The sequence below is a fragment of the Sander lucioperca genome, chromosome 9, assembly GCF_008315115.2.
Source record: "Sander lucioperca isolate FBNREF2018 chromosome 9, SLUC_FBN_1.2, whole genome shotgun sequence".
Lineage (NCBI taxonomy): Eukaryota > Metazoa > Chordata > Actinopteri > Perciformes > Percidae > Sander > Sander lucioperca.
Window position 1 is genome coordinate 22,524,979 of NC_050181.1, and position 18,795 is coordinate 22,543,773.

The 18,795-nt window shown below is 41.0% G+C and overlaps 2 protein-coding genes across 6 annotated transcripts in view; one reads left to right on the top strand and one right to left on the bottom strand.

The window, feature by feature from the left end:
• The window catches only part of LOC116043957 (acyl-coenzyme A thioesterase 11-like), a 17,880-nt gene extending 7,223 nt beyond the window's left edge, over window positions 1-10,657 (top strand). For all 3 annotated transcript variants that reach the window (XM_031290996.2, XM_031290994.2, XM_031290995.2), the window contains exons 7-17: window positions 276-367; window positions 1,239-1,300; window positions 1,412-1,531; window positions 1,713-1,851; window positions 4,422-4,477; window positions 5,384-5,450; window positions 6,056-6,139; window positions 7,572-7,705; window positions 9,105-9,272; window positions 9,760-9,886; window positions 9,980-10,657. In XM_031290996.2, coding sequence (XP_031146856.1) covers window positions 276-367; window positions 1,239-1,300; window positions 1,412-1,531; window positions 1,713-1,851; window positions 4,422-4,477; window positions 5,384-5,450; window positions 6,056-6,139; window positions 7,572-7,705; window positions 9,105-9,272; window positions 9,760-9,886; window positions 9,980-10,219 — 1,289 coding nt within the window. In that variant the 3' untranslated portion in view covers window positions 10,220-10,657. The remainder of the gene's footprint in view (window positions 1-275; window positions 368-1,238; window positions 1,301-1,411; window positions 1,532-1,712; window positions 1,852-4,421; window positions 4,478-5,383; window positions 5,451-6,055; window positions 6,140-7,571; window positions 7,706-9,104; window positions 9,273-9,759; window positions 9,887-9,979) is intronic.
• fam151a (family with sequence similarity 151 member A) overlaps window positions 10,479-18,795 on the bottom strand; it is a 17,618-nt gene continuing 9,301 nt past the window's right edge. For all 3 annotated transcript variants that reach the window (XM_031290999.2, XM_031290997.2, XM_031291000.2), the window contains 7 exons: window positions 17,676-17,765; window positions 16,135-16,211; window positions 15,663-15,799; window positions 14,112-14,276; window positions 12,112-12,218; window positions 11,786-11,965; window positions 10,479-11,559 (listed from right to left, as the gene is read on the bottom strand). In XM_031290999.2, the coding sequence (XP_031146859.1) occupies window positions 11,257-11,559; window positions 11,786-11,965; window positions 12,112-12,218; window positions 14,112-14,276; window positions 15,663-15,799; window positions 16,135-16,211; window positions 17,676-17,765 (1,059 nt within the window). In that variant the 3' untranslated portion in view covers window positions 10,479-11,256. The remainder of the gene's footprint in view (window positions 11,560-11,785; window positions 11,966-12,111; window positions 12,219-14,111; window positions 14,277-15,662; window positions 15,800-16,134; window positions 16,212-17,675; window positions 17,766-18,795) is intronic.

Below are 18,795 nucleotides of genomic sequence, written 5' to 3' on the forward strand. Positions count from 1 at the left end.
CATTGCTATGAACACACACTGTATATAATTTTGACTCAATCCCTAATACACCGTCCTGCTGGCAGAAATACTAGAGCACCAAATGTGGATTAATTTGCCACTGAAACATATATTTGTGAGCTTGACTTTAAAGATTAATGAATTCACTAGGAACCAGTGGGTTTTGAGTGAGAGAGTATGGAAGTCAGAAATCATCGAGAGAAACACATTGTGTGTGTGTGTGTGTGTGTGTGTGTGTGTGTGTGTGTGTGTGCGTGTGCGTGCGTGCGTGTCAGCTGACAACTCAGCAGTAGACAATGCGGTGGCAGCAGAGAAGACCAAGGTGGAGAGTGTTGAACTGGTTCTACCACCACATGCTAACCATCAGGTGATTTATTTATGTATCTTTCTGTCTGCCTCTCTGTCTGTTTATTCAGTTCCATTTTGAGTTATATCAGGACACTTTACAGGTAGAGTAGGTCTAGACCTGGCGCCCAGTGTAGGGAATTTTGTCTAAAATAAGGCCCTAAGGCCTGTCAAATCTGACTCCAATTTATTAATTCCTGCGCCTTCTTACATGGGACTTAAGTTTACCAGGACACAAGGATCAGTCTGAGACAAAGAGTTCAGTTAAGCAAGTTTACTGAAGTCCAGCATTTAAATCACAACACACGTGTGGATTCACAAAATGACTAAGTTTCCCTAACTTCAGACACCAGTATACAGAGTTCAAGTCAGCAGAGTCTATGTCAAATTATGAACACCCCCTGAACATTTCCCACGTTATCATCTCCCTTGAAGAGGCGTCATCCTTCTCTCTCAGTCTCGTCCCCAGGCAGATTCTCCAGCACTCAAAGAGTAGGTCTAGACCACACTCTAAGATGTACAGAGACCCAACTATTCCCCCCCAAGAGCAAGCATTTAGTGGCGAGGAAAAACTTCCTTTTAACAGGCAGAAACCTCAGACAGAACCTGGCTCTTGGTTGGCAGCCATCTGCCGCGATCTCAGGAAAGAGAGGAATATGAATTTATATATGATAATATATGGTAATCAGGGCTATACATCTTATTAACTTCAGTAAAACATTTTGATGTGGTGCCATTGTGCAACATAGTATAAAAGTCCATTACAGATTCAGGTATTTAATGAATATTCAGGCTTTTACTTTTCATGCACTCTATGTTTCATCAGTGGTGTGCCATTACTGTCTTTAGGGGTAAGTTGACTGGATCATCATCTCTGTTTATCTAAATACCAGGTGAATACATTTGGAGGGCAGATCATGGCCTGGATGGTGAATGTAGCTACAATTTCTGCCAGGTACATCACACACACATTTAAAATGCTTTATTTAAATGCACCAGGGGTTACAGATGTAATGTGCTCTTTCATTGTTTTTCTTATTGTATAATCTCTCTTTTCTCTATGCAGTCGTCTGTGTCAGGCTCACCCGACCCTGCGGACCATCGACATGTTCACCTTCAGAGGACCGTCTCAGGTTGGAGACAGACTGCTGCTGAGGGCTATAGTCAACAACGCCTTCAAAAACAGGTATCAGTATGTCCACAATCCCTCATAAAGACACAAAAGATCAGATACGATAAAACCTGACTGATTTATGTGGAGGAAACAGGTCATGATAACAGCTCAGTGTTAAAAGGGTAAAGCAAAGAAATATAGGAACAGTACATAAGTAGGAATTGAAAAACAAGTGAGTGTATGTGTTCTGCAGCATTGAGGTGGGCGTGCGAGCAGAAGCCCACCAGGAGGAAGGGCCTAACCGACACATAAACTCTGCCTTCATGATCTTCGAGGTCCTCGACGACCACAGGAAGCCATGCATGTTACCACGGATACGCCCCGAACCTCTGGTAAGTCAGCCAACAGAATGAACTTCTGATGAAGTTTACATTAAATTTCCATTGTGTGGGATTTTCTCCCATCTAGCGTTGAGATCATGTATCGCAATTAACTCTCTCGCGCCACGCAGTTCAAAGTACGTATTACAGCTACGGTAGCCTTCACGCTTCAAAAAGCCGGTCTCTTGCTCTTTTCAATATCCTTTTTCTTTTTCTGGGCGAAGAAGAAGAAGACTCCTGTTCCTGAAATTTGGATTTTGAATACGTGTGGTCCTCCATGTTTCCTTCTTCAAACTTGCCGGGGCCGGGAAGCTACGATACCCATTAGCAGCATTAGTGGCACCTGTGAGTTTATCATGTGACAGCGAAAACACGAAAGGCGGAGCAGTATGTCCTGTATGTCCCTTACCGGCTAACGTATTTCAAGATGCCGCATGAATATGGAGCGTCTACCCCAGTTCATGCAAACGCAAATGTAAAATTTCAAGCCAATAGGAATACTTGGAATTGATGGTGGTGGCAAATATTCATGAAAAAGGACAAGTTTGTGAACGGGCAACACAGATTTTGATAATGAACAACTAAACATGTTACACACTGGACCTTTAAGGATGCGGAGCAAACAGCTGATCTGTCATGTGATATTCCCTCCGTCATTATTTTTTTGTCAAACGCGCTTGCAACGCCTATTTACCGCATAAACTCTTTATGGACACAAGAAAAAAGGGTGGTACAGTCTTTTGTGACTCTTGGAAACTGACAATTAGTTATTGATTGCATTTGTCAGTCACCAGGTCCCTCAAAAACAAAGGCTACAACATACATGGCTAATATTTTCCCAGCTGTCAAAGTTATAAACTCTAAGCCTATTAACTTTATTAACTTGTATTAAAGTTATCACGATGTAGGGACGGATCGGCCTTGTGTTCATTGAAGCCGCTCTTATCATAATGTCCTACTACTACATGTAGAAGTCACACTGATAAGAGTGTAGTTGCAGGGTGAAAGGTTTATGGGTAAACATGTTAAAACACTTGTAAGAATGTTACACCATTGTATAAACACAAAAATGTAACTATGCGCACAATTCTGAAAACTTGAAGCTCATGTATCAACACCAAATTTCTGAGCACAATTTGCATTATTTAGCCCACTTTGTTCACCTGGAAAACACTGGCCTTCAAAACTCCACACCTTATATTACCAATCGTGCCAAAAAAGGTGTGTGTTCTCAGAACTCTTAACAATGTTACAGTATCAAATATAAGTTTACAGTATGACTCTGGGAAGATGGCTTGTGAGTCTCACCCATTTGGAGCTTATTGGATAGACAGATGTGCATTGTATCCTATGCTGATACAATGATTGTGTCAATGCAATATTTATATGATACATTCACAGTATTTTATTACAATATGGCAACAGCCTTAAGCCCAAAACCTTAACTTTAAAAAAGGAGACAAAGGAAACAATTTCCACACAATGTTATACATTTGAATATGTAACATGACCTCATGAAGCCAAAACATTTTATATATTATAAACAGTATTTTAAAGTTAGTGTTTTTAAATGATCACACCAGTGTGTACTTTATGCTCTGTAAGAGGTATTCATATGATAGCTGTGTTTTGGTGGAAATAATGGGTTTTGAGACAGACTGATCTCATGAAGTGGCGTATGTATAACACGCCAATTCGTATGCCATTATTGGCGTGTTATCAAGACGCATACTCGCATTTTAGCGTGTTTATCAACGCCATTTGGCCTCCATTGACTTACATTACCTTGCGATTGCGTGTGAATTTACGGCGTAGCGAGTAGTATGAAAGGGCGAAAATCCACGGAGGGAGGATGGGTAAAACACAGGACTTTCACCCAGGAGACCGGGGATCGTGTCCCACATGTCACATTTCCTAAACTCAACCGTAGCTTTCTTCTTGCGATAACACGCCAAGTGGCGATAACACGCCAAGTGGCGTGTATGTTTACGTCCGCTGTATACAGCGTAGACATACACGCGGATAGCTCAAAATGCGTACAGATAGTGGGCGTGTATGTTACGCAAAGTCATGATGTCATGTGAACATGGGTTTTGAGTGCAGTGTTTACTGTTTTTGAAATTGTTTTGTCAAGTTTTGACAACATTATTTATACTTATTTATTACTCTGAGTTGGGGCATCTCAGTTCTAAACCGTCTCTGTTACTAGTCAGGGAGGGTCTAAAAAAGTAACACGACCAAGTGAAAATATAGGAAAATGTAGGATGAAGTGATTTGGGAGTTTGACCTATACTAGAGATTAAAAGTCAGGATATCTTGGTCTCCGCTGCTTTAATTGTGACCATTCTTTCTAATGTCTCTTGTGAGACCCCCGACTTCATGGACTAAATTGCTGGAGTGCCCCTTTTTTGAGGAATAATGTATAAAATAATACACATAGCATCTTTAATAAAAACAGCATTCTGGAAAAGGCTCCCGACCACTGCAACCCTAAACAGAATGAGAGGATGTAAGGTGGAACCCTGAATTAAATTTTTCTTTGTCTGTGTCTTTGTCTGTCTCTCTATGTCTTTCACATACAGGAAGGAGGGAGGAGGTTTCAAGAGGCCATAGCTAGGAAAAAGATCAGATTGGACAGGTAACCTGTCTGTCTATTCGTGTGAAGAGCACATACATTCTTATCTTATAAATCCATTTCTGTGTCAGAGGTGATACTCACTTCGGTCTCTAAAAATAAGGGGGATTGAACTTTTCAGGCAAGAGCACAATCTACAGAAATGTCAATATGCGGTACAGCCCTCTGCAGTGTGAAGAAATGTGCATCACACCGCCCCTCATGCTAAAGACATGCATGAAACATGTAAACATTGGTCAAGAGCAGTGATTCTCAACCTGGGGGTCGGGACCCCCAAAGAGGTCGCGAGGTAATTTCTCGGGGTCACCAGATGGTTGGGGAGAAAAAAAATGAAATTACATATTCTAGTCTGGGGAATGGTTTTTACATTACTGTGTGAGTTTGGTACATTTCATGTGTTCTATTCAGAGCTTCATTTGTAAGTCAGGAGGTCCTGGAACACAGAAAGGGGTCTGAAGGTGGGTCGGGGGGAGAGAGAAAGTCACAAACACATCAAAAATCTACAGAGCCTAGAGCACGTTGGACAAGGCTAGGTGCTAGCTGCTAAAACTAAACTGTCATTAAAGCATAATCAGAGCATCACAAAAAATCCTCAAAATCAGCAGGGGGAGAGCTGTAAAAACAGCTGTTTACACCGGTTTGCAGCTCTCTTTCTCGTTGTCGAGGGGTTGGGGGGGTTGCGAACACCAACCTTATTATTCTGGGGGGTCATGACTCAAAAAGGTTGAGAACCACCGGTCTAGAGCACCACTAGTGTTCAAAATTGCCAGAGGATACCTCAGTATCAGACCTTGAGCTACCCATGGTAGACAGTGTTTCAGTAGATATAGATACATATATTTATCACCCAGATCTGACATTACAATTAAATTGTCAAAAATGCGTCTGATTGTTCTCCTTTTGTTTCAGAAAGTACATCATTTCACGCAAGCAGGGCGAGGTCCCTCTATCTGTACCGTGGAACCCCAGAAACCAGGTGGGGAATCACTCAGGACTATGAACAATTACATGTGCTGTGATAAATAATAAATAATAAATGTATTACAGCTCATCCCTGTAAATCCATGTAAATATGTGGAGAGGAATGGGCACACAGAGAGAGTGACACACACCAGTTTGCTGGCTGGACTTTGAGATGTTTTGGCACAACTTTGTTTGTTTTTTGTTTTTTCGCCACTACGCTAACTGGTCAACAATGTCACTAGTGTTGGGTCACTAGGACGGCACTGGATGCTTCCATTCAGTAACTGAGCTGCCAGCTGCCCTCTGGTGCTCTTTGGTACATATAAAAAAAACAGATGACGCAGACAAGACCAGTGTTGTGTGTTCAGTTAGATTCTCACACAAAAAGAGCCATTATAGACCACAACATGACAGAGGGTCAGCTTCTTAATAATGCTACTAGAGTCCAACTGGCATTTAGAAATGTACACTTTTTGTACGATATAATAGTAGAATTTTGTGATTTTCATGCGATGGCAAAGCATGATCAGAAGAGTAGCATCATGGCCCAGTAGTAGTGTCTTCTGCTCCCTGTGCATGCTTATGTGTTTGTTTGCTAATGCATATGTGTGTTTCCAGGTGTATCTGAGCTATAACAATGTTTCAGCTCTGAAGATGTTGGCTGCTAGAAACAACTGGCGCCTCAGCTCTGAGAAAGACAAGGTATCTGCTGGGAGTTTTTTTGTTTTACGTATGATAGTTGTTGTTTTTTTTTCTTTTCCCCATAAGGAGCTGGATGTTTCAATTGATTAATATTATTTTAATTTTTTATTCCACAAAAAATACATTCCACAAACACAAAAACAAACAACAGAACAAATACATGACAGATCAGGCCTAACCATCAACTAGGAAATGCATTTCCTGCAGAAAATGCTTGTGAATGCTGAAAATTAAATTAAAGAAATTAAATTAAAATTTTAAAATATATAAAATTTGAAAAAAGTGATAAAAAAGTCAGTATAGTATGTTGAAAAAATGGAAAAAAGTCATAGTATAGCATTACGGAAAAAAAACGTAAAATAAACGTGAAATAAAAAGTAATAGTACAGTATGTCAAGAAAAGTGATTAAAAAAAAGTCATATTATAGTATGTCGAAAAATGTCATAGTGGAGTATGTCGAAAAAAGTGACGAAAAAGTCATAGTACAGTATGTCTTAGAAAGAGTCCCGCACACTGACCATTACGCAAGCAATAATTTATAAAATACAACGTTTTGGAAAACGAATTTTCGAAATAAATTATTACCGATACCAGTATCGGTATCGCCTCCAATACTGCCTAAAACGCTGGTATCGGTATCGGGAAGTACTGGAGTTTATGCACCGATCCGATACCACGTAATAAAGCCCTAAAGAAAATCTACGTTAAAGTAGTTTATTTATGTTCTTTTTCCGTTATAACTGACTGTCAAACTGCATAATAAAAGAAAGTTCTGTGGCGTTCATTGTTTATGTTTGTTCATGTTTCACAAAGAGTTTAACCTGAGTCAGACCGACAACAAAGATAGAAATCATATCACATCCATACAGGGATAGCAGTATACAGCTGTTAAAACATAATAAAATATATGACACACTGGTATCGGATCGGTCCTCGGTATCGGCCGATACGCAAGTTCAGGTATCAGAATCGGTATCAGGAAGCAAAAAATGGTATCGGACCATCTCTAATAAAAACTAACAAAAATAATAAGGTGCTTGAGCTTCCTTCCTTATTGACAACTCAATTTTTCAATTAAATAATCAATGATCGCTCAGAGTAATCAGAGTGACAGAAAAAAGCAAAAAAACAAAACAAAAACAATAATTTCCATAAAGAATGAGACAGCCAGTATCTTGAGCTCCCCATTGGCCTATCCTCCCTATTAAACACAAAACTTCTTACCAGCCTTCAGTTTTATTAAACCTTTTCCACCTTTCAACATGTTTTTTTCCATCTTCAATTGTATTTACAATCAATCCTTCCCAAACGTAGCAACGTTTAATAAACCTTTTAGATTGGTTGATATTCAAGGGGTGCACATCATCGGCTTTAAAAATACATGTTTTATTTGTACATGTTTATTTATAACAATACATTATTTGTTCCCAGGTCCGTCTCTACACCCTGGAGCAGAAGTCCATGTTGAGCATCAGGGTGGAATCCGAAGTGGATGTTCCTGCTCACAGAGCGTTCTGTCTGCTGGCTGAGATGAGCAACAGGCCGAGCTGGGACACACATTATCAGTAATACTATTCACAATCTCACATCTCACAAAGACACAAATTTGCACAAAAAGATCCTTTCATCGTCATGTGAAGAATCCAGATATAGTGCAGTGTAGTGCGGTTTGAGTTCATTCTCAGTGCAGAAGGATTGATCATTGCCTCCTAAAATTTACTGAACTCAAATAGCCGTATTTGTTTAATTTAGTCTGGACTCTGATTTCTGGCAGGCAGCTATAAGAGTGTGGCCTAATAGAAACACAGGTCACACTTTGTGTGCATAGTGCAATAGGATGTGTCAATACAAAGTCTTTAAAGTTCCAGATAATAAAGCAGAGTGAAAGGTAATCTATACGTATTCAGTGCCTGGGTTGAGGTATGTTCTCCTAATGTTGAAATAGGGTCAGGCGGCTGCGCAAGGCCAAATGATAGTCTAAAACCACAACTTAAAAGTGCTCATATTATGCTCATTTTCAGGTTCATACTTGTATTTAGAGGTTATATCAGAATAGGTTTACATGGTTTAATTTTCAAAAAACACCATATTTTTGTTGAACTGCACATTGCTGCAGCTCCTCTTTTCACCCTGTGTGTTGAGCTCTCTGTTTTAGCTACAGAGTGAGACCTCTCACTGCTGTAACATCTTTGTTGGGAGTCACACATGCGCAGTACCTCGGTAAGGACTACTAGCCAGTCAGAAGCAGAGTATGAGGGTGTGCCCTGACAGTACCTAGGTAAGGACTACTAGCCAGTCAGAAGCAGAGTATGAGGGTGTGCCCTGACAGTACCTAGGTAAGGACTACTAGCCAGTCAGAAGCAGAGTATGAGGGCGTGCCATGCTAGCAGCTAGGTGAGCATTATAACGTGTGTTCCAAAGTGACGCACGTTCGTCTCTGAAGTAAAGGCTGGACTACTATAGAGCTGTTTGGAGCAGTTTGTGAACAGTGTTTTCTGTTGGAGATGGTAAGTCCCTTTGGGGTGGACTTTGGGCTTTTTCACTTTGTAAACCTATAACATTATCCGATGCACAAAAAAGATTACAATGTTTTCACTCTGTTGTTTATTGTTATACACATTACACACAGGCCTGAATTACACACACATGCTCCTATAAAGGAAAGGGAAAAAGCATAATATGAGCACTTTAAGTAATAATCTGCGTCAAACCCCAATTTAAAACCATTTATGCTAAGCTAAGCAGCTGCTGGCTGTAGCTCCATGTTTATCGTATAGACATGAGAGTGATATCTTCTTATCTAACTCTCAGCAAGAAAATGAGAAAAATTGAATTTCCCCAAAATGTAGAACTATTCCTTTAACAGCATTATTTATTATTTTTTTTTTACTTTATTTCAAATAGACTACATTTCTATCACCCCCCCTCATCAGTGGTATCTATCTGTGTCCTTTCCTAAATCAGGAAATGTGAGCTCATTCACCAGGTGGACGAAGATGACTTCCTGTATCGAGTGGTGACCCCATCAGTGCATCGCGGCCGGGTCGGTTCCCCGACTTCAGGCCATCAGGGAGAAGGGATTCTCCAGGACTTCATCTTGTTGGCATGCAAGAGGAAGCCGTGTGGCAGCGGGTCAGTACAACCACAGGTCAACCGGTCTAAACCAGGGGTCCCCACTACATATAGTGTATGAAATAAGAGTTGCATATAATTAACTGGGCCTACAATAACGTGAAAGGCGACCTAAAGCCTTCACACATACCTTTTCATTGTGCATACAATACTAAGCTTTTAAAATAAAAATTGTTGGCATATTCATATAGTTATACATCATGTTTTAATGTTAAAATGTGGCACAGTGAATCCTTAAACTGTATCTGTGGATGGCTACCTTAGCAATAGGCCAGTAAGCCTAAAATCAATGTTGTGTACACATTAAAAAAAAAGATTTATCTTTACTAATATGTTGTATTCATATTAATGTATATTTATTTGACTATCAAACAATAATATGGAGGCCCCCTGTTGAAGATCTCTGGTCTAAACCACAGGTCAAAAGTCAGACACCTCTATCTTTCAGGATGAACGGTCAGTTCTTGTTTTGCGTTTTCCTCCTCAGAGATCCATACGTCATCGCACTGCGCTCAGTGTCCCTGCCCACTCACCCTCCCACTGAAGGGTATAACAGAGGAGAGGTCCTGTGTGCTGGATTCACCATACTGGAGACCAAAAACAACATGTCACTGGTAATGCTCTTAGCCATTTTAGCTGATTAGACAGGTGAATATTTACACATAGGCTTAACAAACTTCACCATTGTTTCTTGGATCTTTTTCCAGATCAGTTACTACAACCAGGCATCTCCAGAGGTCCTTCCCTACATCTCCACCGATATTGCCGGCCTCTCCTCCTCTTTCTACCACATCTTCTGCTCCTGCAGCCAATACCTGACCAGGAACAGACTGCAGTCCGCCTCCGAGGTGCAAACCGGCCAATACCAGGCCACGAATACAGACGGTCCCACCTGTCAGACTGAAGCTGACAGTCTGTCAGTGGCTCTCCACAGCACCCCCCTGTAGACGGCCAGTGGTACCTTCCAGGCCAGTTTACATAGCAAAGTGTTGAGTGAGCTCAAGCTTACATGGTACTATTAACACTGCCACAGTGAACAAAAGGTGATATTTACATAAAAAAAAAAAATTTAAACTAAGGTATTCAAATAGAGAATCTAAAGATCACAATAACTAACTATGCCTCAGACACTTAATGCTCACTCTAATGTTCAACCAGAGTCTGATGTCAACCAGACCTGATTTCAAAATAAAGGCTCATTTATCATTCATTGTTTTTGACACAAATTCATTTTAATCTGTGTCACCGATGGTCAGAATTTGTTTTGTTTTGTTTGCAAATCTATGGTAAATGGTCCTTAAAGTACAAACACTAAGGCATTAAGTGGTAAGAGATTTGTCTCCATTCGCTGACTGCAATTCACACAAGGTAACATCTGACTTTTGATAAAAAAACATTGATGTTTCATTAAATGCTTTCATAGGATTGTTAATAAAAAGTTTGTTCTATGTCCTTCCGATCAGAATTCAACTGTAAACGACACGGCAAAATATAATCACATGACTGCATTACGCCACTAAATCTTGGAGTCAGATAGATGGTAACATATCAGCAAGACTTGATTTTCTGCAGCCATGCTAGTTGCTCTGTGAGGCTGTAATAAACCATAGCAGTGCTTTGAGATAAATGCTAGCATTAGCATGCTAACAGGCTGATTTGTAGCAGGTAGTTTAGCATCTTAGTTTAGCATGTTTGCATGCTAACATGCCAATTAGCAATTAACACAGAACAACAGGTATTCATTTTATTTCAGTGCAAAACAAGACTCAAGCTTTCTTTATGGCATTATGTACAATAATCCCCCCCCCCTCACACACACACACACACACACTGTACACACTGATAGATCAGTAACGAGCCAGTGTCAGCTGATAACATTAGCCTTCCAATATACTGTATATGTCATTTTAAGAGGCAACTGTATGACAAATATCCTTTTAAGTGATAATTTACGTATTTCTGGGTCGGTCGAATCCATCCTCCGTTAGGATCGATCAGATATCACATACAGGTTTGTGTTTGTGCTGCCTGTACGCTGGGTCACAAGTCCTTTAAAGACCTCGAAAGCTCCAGCACTGCGTTTTGTATCCTCTACTATGAGGTCATATCTATCCATCAGTGCCATTAGAGAGTTACGCGCCTCCTGTCCTTCCGGCAGTGATGCTGTGTTCAGATGTAGCGCCACCCTCTGAGACAAGCCTGTCGCTGGGATCCGAGGAGGCCAGTTCTGCTCTGTCAGGACCAGGGTGACGTAAGGGAACAGCCTCTCTACTGTGGACACAAACTCCTGAAAGACAGAGTAGGAGAGTACAACAGAGGATGAACACTACTGCGCCGTATGTAGTGGAACAGAAGCGCGATGACAAGCAACTCTCGGTCCAACGGGAATAATCTGCCGAGGAAAAAGATGTTGATTCATGGTATGAAATCAGTAGAAATTGAAGGCCAAGTTTTTTTGTGTATCAGAAACGGATGCTAGTGAAAGAAAATCAGTCAGGCAGGAATCTACATACCGTGGTGTTGTCAGTGCTCTGCAAACCCTCCATGCTGATCCAGACAGGCCTGTAGAGCGTCTCTTCGCTGTAGGCTGAGTGCAGCAGTTTGAGAGAAGCTTCCAGAAGCTGCTGAGTGGGGATCCGCAGGTGAACACCCCAGGGGGCATTAGCTCTCTGCCCGAGCAGCTGCAGGATGTCCTGCACACACACACACAGAGCCTTATTAATCCTCATGCACATTTATGTTGTTGAAGTCAATGACGCCTTATGGAAAACAGCCCCGTTAGCAGTTTATTTGACGTCCCAACCTCAAAAAAACAACAACCTGTTTTTCATGAATATACCTGCAGTGTGAGGGCGTCAGAGCTCTTCCCAGAACCCTCTAGCAGAGGGACTTCAGGCTGGTTCTTGTCAGCGGTCACCTGAACCACCAGCATACCACCATCCCCATCTGGACACACACAGACAGTACATAAATAGGACAATACAGGTGAACAGGATCAATACTTCATTACTGTCACAGTGACTTTATGATTCAGAAGACCGACAGTGTCCATAGGTTTACACTGAACCTATCAGGATGTGCTCGATGGTCTTTTAAGCCCCCAACGTCTCCTTCCAGGCAGCACTGCCTGGAAGGAGACGTTGGGGGCTTAAAACACAGATAAACTCAAGGAGGTCCTGACTAAGTCCATGCTCTACAACGACAAAATAACCACTTCAGTGTCAATCTCAACACAACAGGTTGCTGCGTTCTGTTATTAGCATTAGGAGCTGTGATTACACAACGACCCATGGCTTGTTTTATTTGAACATTTAAGGAAATCTGAGCCATCATGTTATTTGTTATTTACCATGATTAGATTATAGATTAGCGCGCAGAAACTCGAGTGAAGATCATTACCTCTCCTGAAGAGTCCATCGTGTTTTTTTTGTTTTTTTTCTTTTGTTTTCATGACTTAAAATTACTCATGGGGGGCGGCAGAAACTACGCACTGTAGCTTTAACTTCCTTCCTTAACTTTCCATTTTCAAACCACTATATGTGGAATTTTGTTATTTGTGATTTTCAAACGATGGTATTATGACGGCAGAGGTTTTCTGTTTAGCAGTGAGTGATACTACCACCACATGGCTCCAAAGTAATGGATTTTTAAATCCTACACATAGTGGCTTTAAAGTAGAGAGTTACTGATGATGGTGGACTTTGACCAAAGCCAGACAGCCTATTAGTAAATCAATTATTCATTAAAGCTGTGGTGGGCACTATATTTGTGGTGTTCCATAACATCCATAATACATCCAAATCAAAAATCCATAATAATCTTGCAGAATATTGTAATTCAAGTGTTCTGAGAGAAGACTAGACTGCACCTCCTCTTGGCTCTGTTTTCAGGCTCTAGATAATCTAGCTGTCGACAGAGAGAGGAAAGGGAGAGCTGCACCAAGAGGTCTCACTCTACTTCAAATTCTGCCGTTTTTTGCTTTCTACCCATTGCAGCTTTAAAAGAACTGACTTATGAATGACTTATTGGGACTTTAGTTTATTCACCGTATCCCCCAGAGTTAGATAAGTCCATACATACCCTTCTCATCTCCGTGCGTGTTGTAACTCTGTCTGACGCACCCACCGCTAGCCTAGCTTAGCACAGATCCTGGAGGTAACCGGCTCCATCTAGCCTACTGCTCCCAATAAGTGACAAAATAACGCCAACATGTTCCTATTTACATGTTGTGATTTGTATAGTCACAGCGTGTACAAATAACAAGGTCACATGAGACACAGCCATCTTCTAACCGTATATAAACTGGGAACTATATTCTCAGAAGGCGAAGCACTGCTACTTCTGCTACCTGGGCGGAGTGATTTGCTCACAGCACCTGAGAAGCCCCGTGGTGAGGAGCAGAGAGTAACAACGGTGCTTTTCAGGTGTTGCTCTAATCACTCCGCCCAAGTAGCAGTGCTTCGCCTTCTGAGAATATAGTTCCCAGTATGTATACGGTTAGAAGATGGCTGTGTCTCATGTGACCTTGTTATTTGTACACGCTGTGACTATACAAATCACAACATGTAAATAGGAACATTTATTAAGAACGTTATTTTGTCACTTATTGGGAGCAGTAGGCTAGATGGAGCCGGTTACCTCCAGGATCTGTGCTAAGCTAGGCTAGCGGTGGGTGCGTCAGACAGAGTTACAACACGCACGGAGATGAGAAGGGTATGTATGGACTTATCTAACTCTGGGGGATACGGTGAATTAGCTAAAGTCCCAATAAGTCAGTGTGTTCCTTTAAGTGAAAACAGACAATGATGAAAGTGACTGTCTGTATGTGTTTGTATCTACCTGAAAGCTGAGCCAACAGGGAGGATCGATCAGTGACTGTAAACCAATGGACTGCCAGGCTGTTGCGTTGTGTGGCTGTGGACTGGGAGTCAGCGTTGTGAATCGGATAGAGGAAGTCCATCAGGTCTCCTCCAGGATAGAATCTCCTCAGGAGGCCCTGCTGCTCTGTAAAAAAAACCATGAATACATCAAGAGGTGAACTCAAACAGCAGGTCTTCTTTTTAACCTTTATCATCTGATGAAAAGTGTTTTTCAGTTTTGACTCACACACACGGGGCCACAAATGATAACGTTCTAATATATATTAGTGTTTGAATTACCTTTATTTTTTAATTTGCTTGATTATAAAATAATCAAGGATCCAAAATTGAATAACTTTTACAAGTTGTTCAAAGTCAATCGGTTATTTTTAGGATCAAATTTAAATTCTAGTCAAGTAAAAAAAAAAAAATTCAGGTCAGGTTCTGTCAGTCCTCGGATCTAGCCTGGAAATCCAGACCCAAATCCGAAAGATTAAGGGTCTGGCAATGAGTAATGAAAATGGCCCAACTCAAGGGGCGGCACCAAGCAGGCATTTGAAAATCTCACTGCACGCAATTGGATAACACTACGACCAATCACAACAATACACGGGACAACAGGTAGTAATACAGCAATACAAATTGTATATTCTTTTCCACAGCTTGGACCCACAATTTGGCCAGGTTCATTGTAGAGATGCATTCGGATTCGGCCGAATATTGGGCTCTTTGTCTCGTGGTGGCAAGGACCCTAAACAATACACAACATCGCCGCTGTTAAAACATTTGCGTATGAAACATCCGAATGAATACGAGTTGTGCATGAAGGAACCTACAGACAGCAGCCAAAATGCAGCAACTTCAGGTACGGCAAAGGAAGGACAGTCACAGCTACTTTATGGGATTACAAATCTAAAAGGCTAATATTTTGGATATTGATTGGATCTTGAGGGTAAACAGGCCTATGGTAATTGTCAATAGTTTTTCCCACTTGTCTTCCTGACATAATGTTGCCTATTCGTTTTTAATTTTTTTTTTACAGTTAAAATAAAATAAAATGAAAAATACACTGATGTGGACGTTGTTTACTTCATTAATGTGTTTACTGTGTTAGTGGACTGAGGATGGGAGTAGGATTCGGTATTCGGCCGAACCCCAAAAATCTGGATTCGGTGCATCCCTAGTCCATTGATTCATATTTCGTCACCTTCCTAAAATAATGGCCTAAGTCATTTTTTCAGGTTTTTCAGAAAACACAAAAAAACTAAATGGCCTAAGTCACACACTTGACTTAGGCCATTATACTAAAGGTGTGGAATCACAAGACCTGTTCAACTGAGGATGTAGGCAATTTTACCAGAGGTGGCCAGCACCATGAGGAGATGATTTAGGCAAAAAAATACTTTTTGTCAAAAAATGACTTAGGCAATTATTTTAGGAAGGTGACGATTTGTAATAAACCACTGACTGATGGACTCTGCTTCTGTTGTAAACTTGGGCCCCTGTTGAAGTCAAACAGCTCCCTACTTACTTGCAGCCTGTTTGAATTCAGACAGCGTTGGTTCGTATATATCGTAGTAGACTCTGGTAGGGTGGCTGTTCTCTCGGATGAACAGCAGGTCATTGATGTTTGGGCGAATAGAACCCTGCCACAAAGTCAGGCTGAACCTGGAATCAAATCACAACCCCCAAAACAGTCTCAGGGTCACAAAGTGTAAACGTCACGTGAACAACATAAAAGTAAAATATGAAGAAAATAACAGTCACATTATTGAGTTGAGTTTCCTGAGTGCGGTCAGCAACTTACAACACAGTACGTTCTGTAAGCAAGATCATTTACTCTCCGGAAAAAAAGCTTTAGAGGGAAACGCAAACAAGTGAATTCTTCTGTGAGTGAAAATGCTGTGGACCATCACATTATGACTGAGGAGTGGCTCATTCTTATTAATAAAGGATTGATTTTCCCTCAGCGCCACAGTACAGATGGAAGTGGTCTGTGTTACCGTGGCGACTGGCTGAGGAGCCAGCTGATGTGCTGCCAGCCACTGCGAACCAACAAGGCATGGACCGGGAACGTCACCTGAAAACACAAATGATCGCAGACGACTTTCAGCTGCTGCATTGTTTTTGTCACACATCGGAATACAGTATATATATATATATATATATATATATATATATATATATATATATATATATATAGTATAACCGTATCGTAGACCATGTATTACATATGGGATCATCCTATTGGAAAGAGATGCACACCCCTAATATGCATGCATGCATGCATGTATGCATGTATGTATATATATATATATATATATATATATATATATATATATATATATATATATATATATATATATATATATATATATATATATAACCTGCCATTTCATTGTTATGCAGATGATTTGCTAATTTATTTGCCCATGAAACCGAATGACAGTGTCGCACTACACTCCCTGCTTAGTTGTATTAATGATATTAAGGTGTGACTTTCACAAAACGTTATTAACTTGAACGAAGCTAAAACTTCATGCATGCCAAACGGCCCAAACGGGGTTACTTTTGATTGCAACATGAAACTTGACAAGCAGATCAGCAATGTTGTTAAAATGAGCTTTTTCCAGCTTCGTCTCCTGGCTAAAGTTGAGCCCTTCCTTAACAGGCATGATCTAGAAAAGGTGATCCATGCTTTTATTAGTTCAAGGTTGGATTACTGTAACGCTCTTTATGTTAGTCTGAATCAAACCTCCATCTCACGACGTCAACTTGTGCAAAACGCTGCCGCTCGCTTTTTAACAAATTACATCTAGACGTACACACATCACTCCCGTTCTCTACACTCTACATTGGCTCCCTGTGCGTTTTAGAATCAAATTTAAGATTTTATTGTTTGTTTTCAAGGCCTTAAATGGCCTGGCCCCGGAGTATTTGTCCGAGATTTTAACCCTGTGTGAGCACAGCCGGTCATTGCGGTCTTCAAATCAGCTGGTTTTAGAAGTCCCAAAGTCAAGGTATAAACGGTGGGTGATCGGCCCCGAGACTCTGGAACAAGTCATCCCCTGATATTCGCTCTATTACAGATGTGGCTCTTTTTAGGTCCAAACTCAAAACCTATTTGTTCAGAATGGCTTTTAATACGTAGTAGTGGTGTGACAATTTCCCTCTCCTCCTCCTGTTTCTTTGTAACCTTTTCTGATTTGACTGTTTACTATGTTTCATTCTTTTGTTGTATGAGATGATGTTTTATTCTTGTTTTCTGATGTGAAGCACTTTAGATACCTGCTGGTTGCTGTAAAGTGCTATATAAATAAATGTTGATTGATTGATTGATAAATTATCTGTGGTAGCAAATAGTTGGCGACGGAGCTAGCTAGTTAGTAGCCTAGTCATCATTAACCTTCCTGCTCTTTCGTGTGGACATCTGAATAAATCTTGCGTTGCCATTTTCTCATCTGACCAGGATCTAAGAATAATTCAGTCTCATTTCCACGCTGCTTGATACTTCATAATACTGGTGTCATCTTTTAAAGCTTACCTTTTGGGGGACATCTTTGACCAGAGCGTACATGTCTTCCACCATGGCCCTGGTGTAGGTCGCAGTGAACAATGGAGGAGAATAGGCCACCTGTCAGAAACATCAGAATCATCAATCATTCTGACTAAAAAGATCTACGGCTGAGCTAGCAGTCGCAATTTACTGGAATTCTCCCTGAAAAATGGAGCGACAACCGTGCTATCCTTAGGTTCTTACTAGTAGTGGGCAAAAAAATTGAATGCTTAGCCTGAGGGTGGCACGAATGGAAAGACCATGCCGTTAACTACATCAAACTGCGTTACCCTCTGAAGAGACTTAAAGGCCCTGAAAACATACTGTTGTTAATAATGTCACATTTCACATCCATTCTGTGAGAACTCTGAAGAAAGTCCTTCTCATCCGTTTTATTTGTATCCTAAAATGCAACACTGTTGTCCTATCTGTGTGAACAAACCGTGGGACAATCTTTCTGCCATCCTGACTCTTTTGTATCTTACTACATGCGACTAGGGGGTGGCAGTAGCTCGGTCTGTCGGGTTGGGAACCAGAGGGTCGCTGGATCAAGTCCCCATACGGACCGAAGTACGGAGTGTGGACTGGTAGCTGGAGAGATGCCAGTTCACCTCCTGGGCACTGCCAAGGTGCTCTTGAGCAAGGCACCAAACCCCCCCGCCCTCCCCCCAACCGCTCAGGGTACCTGTTCAGCAGTCGCAGCCAACTCACTCTGACATCTCTCCATTAGTGCATGTAAAGGACCTGAGCGTGTGTGTGTGTGTGTGTGTGTGTGTATTACAGGCCTGTGTGTAGTGTGTAATAACAACAGAGAGTAAATTGTAATTTCCCCATTGGGGATGAATAAAGAGTATTAAATTAAATTCATTTTAATTGTTAGAACACATGTATATCCTTGTGTGTCTCCTTAAACCTTTAGAACATTGCGAACTGAACCGTGCTTCTCGTTGCTTTGTTCTCCGTGATCGGATTGTTTCACAACACATACAATATTTTATTGATCAGCTTCTTCTTACTACGAGTAAAGGGATCCATCCTACATGAACAGAACTCGTGTTCGATCCACAGACTAATGGCGTTTTTCCATAACATGGTACCTGCTCGACTC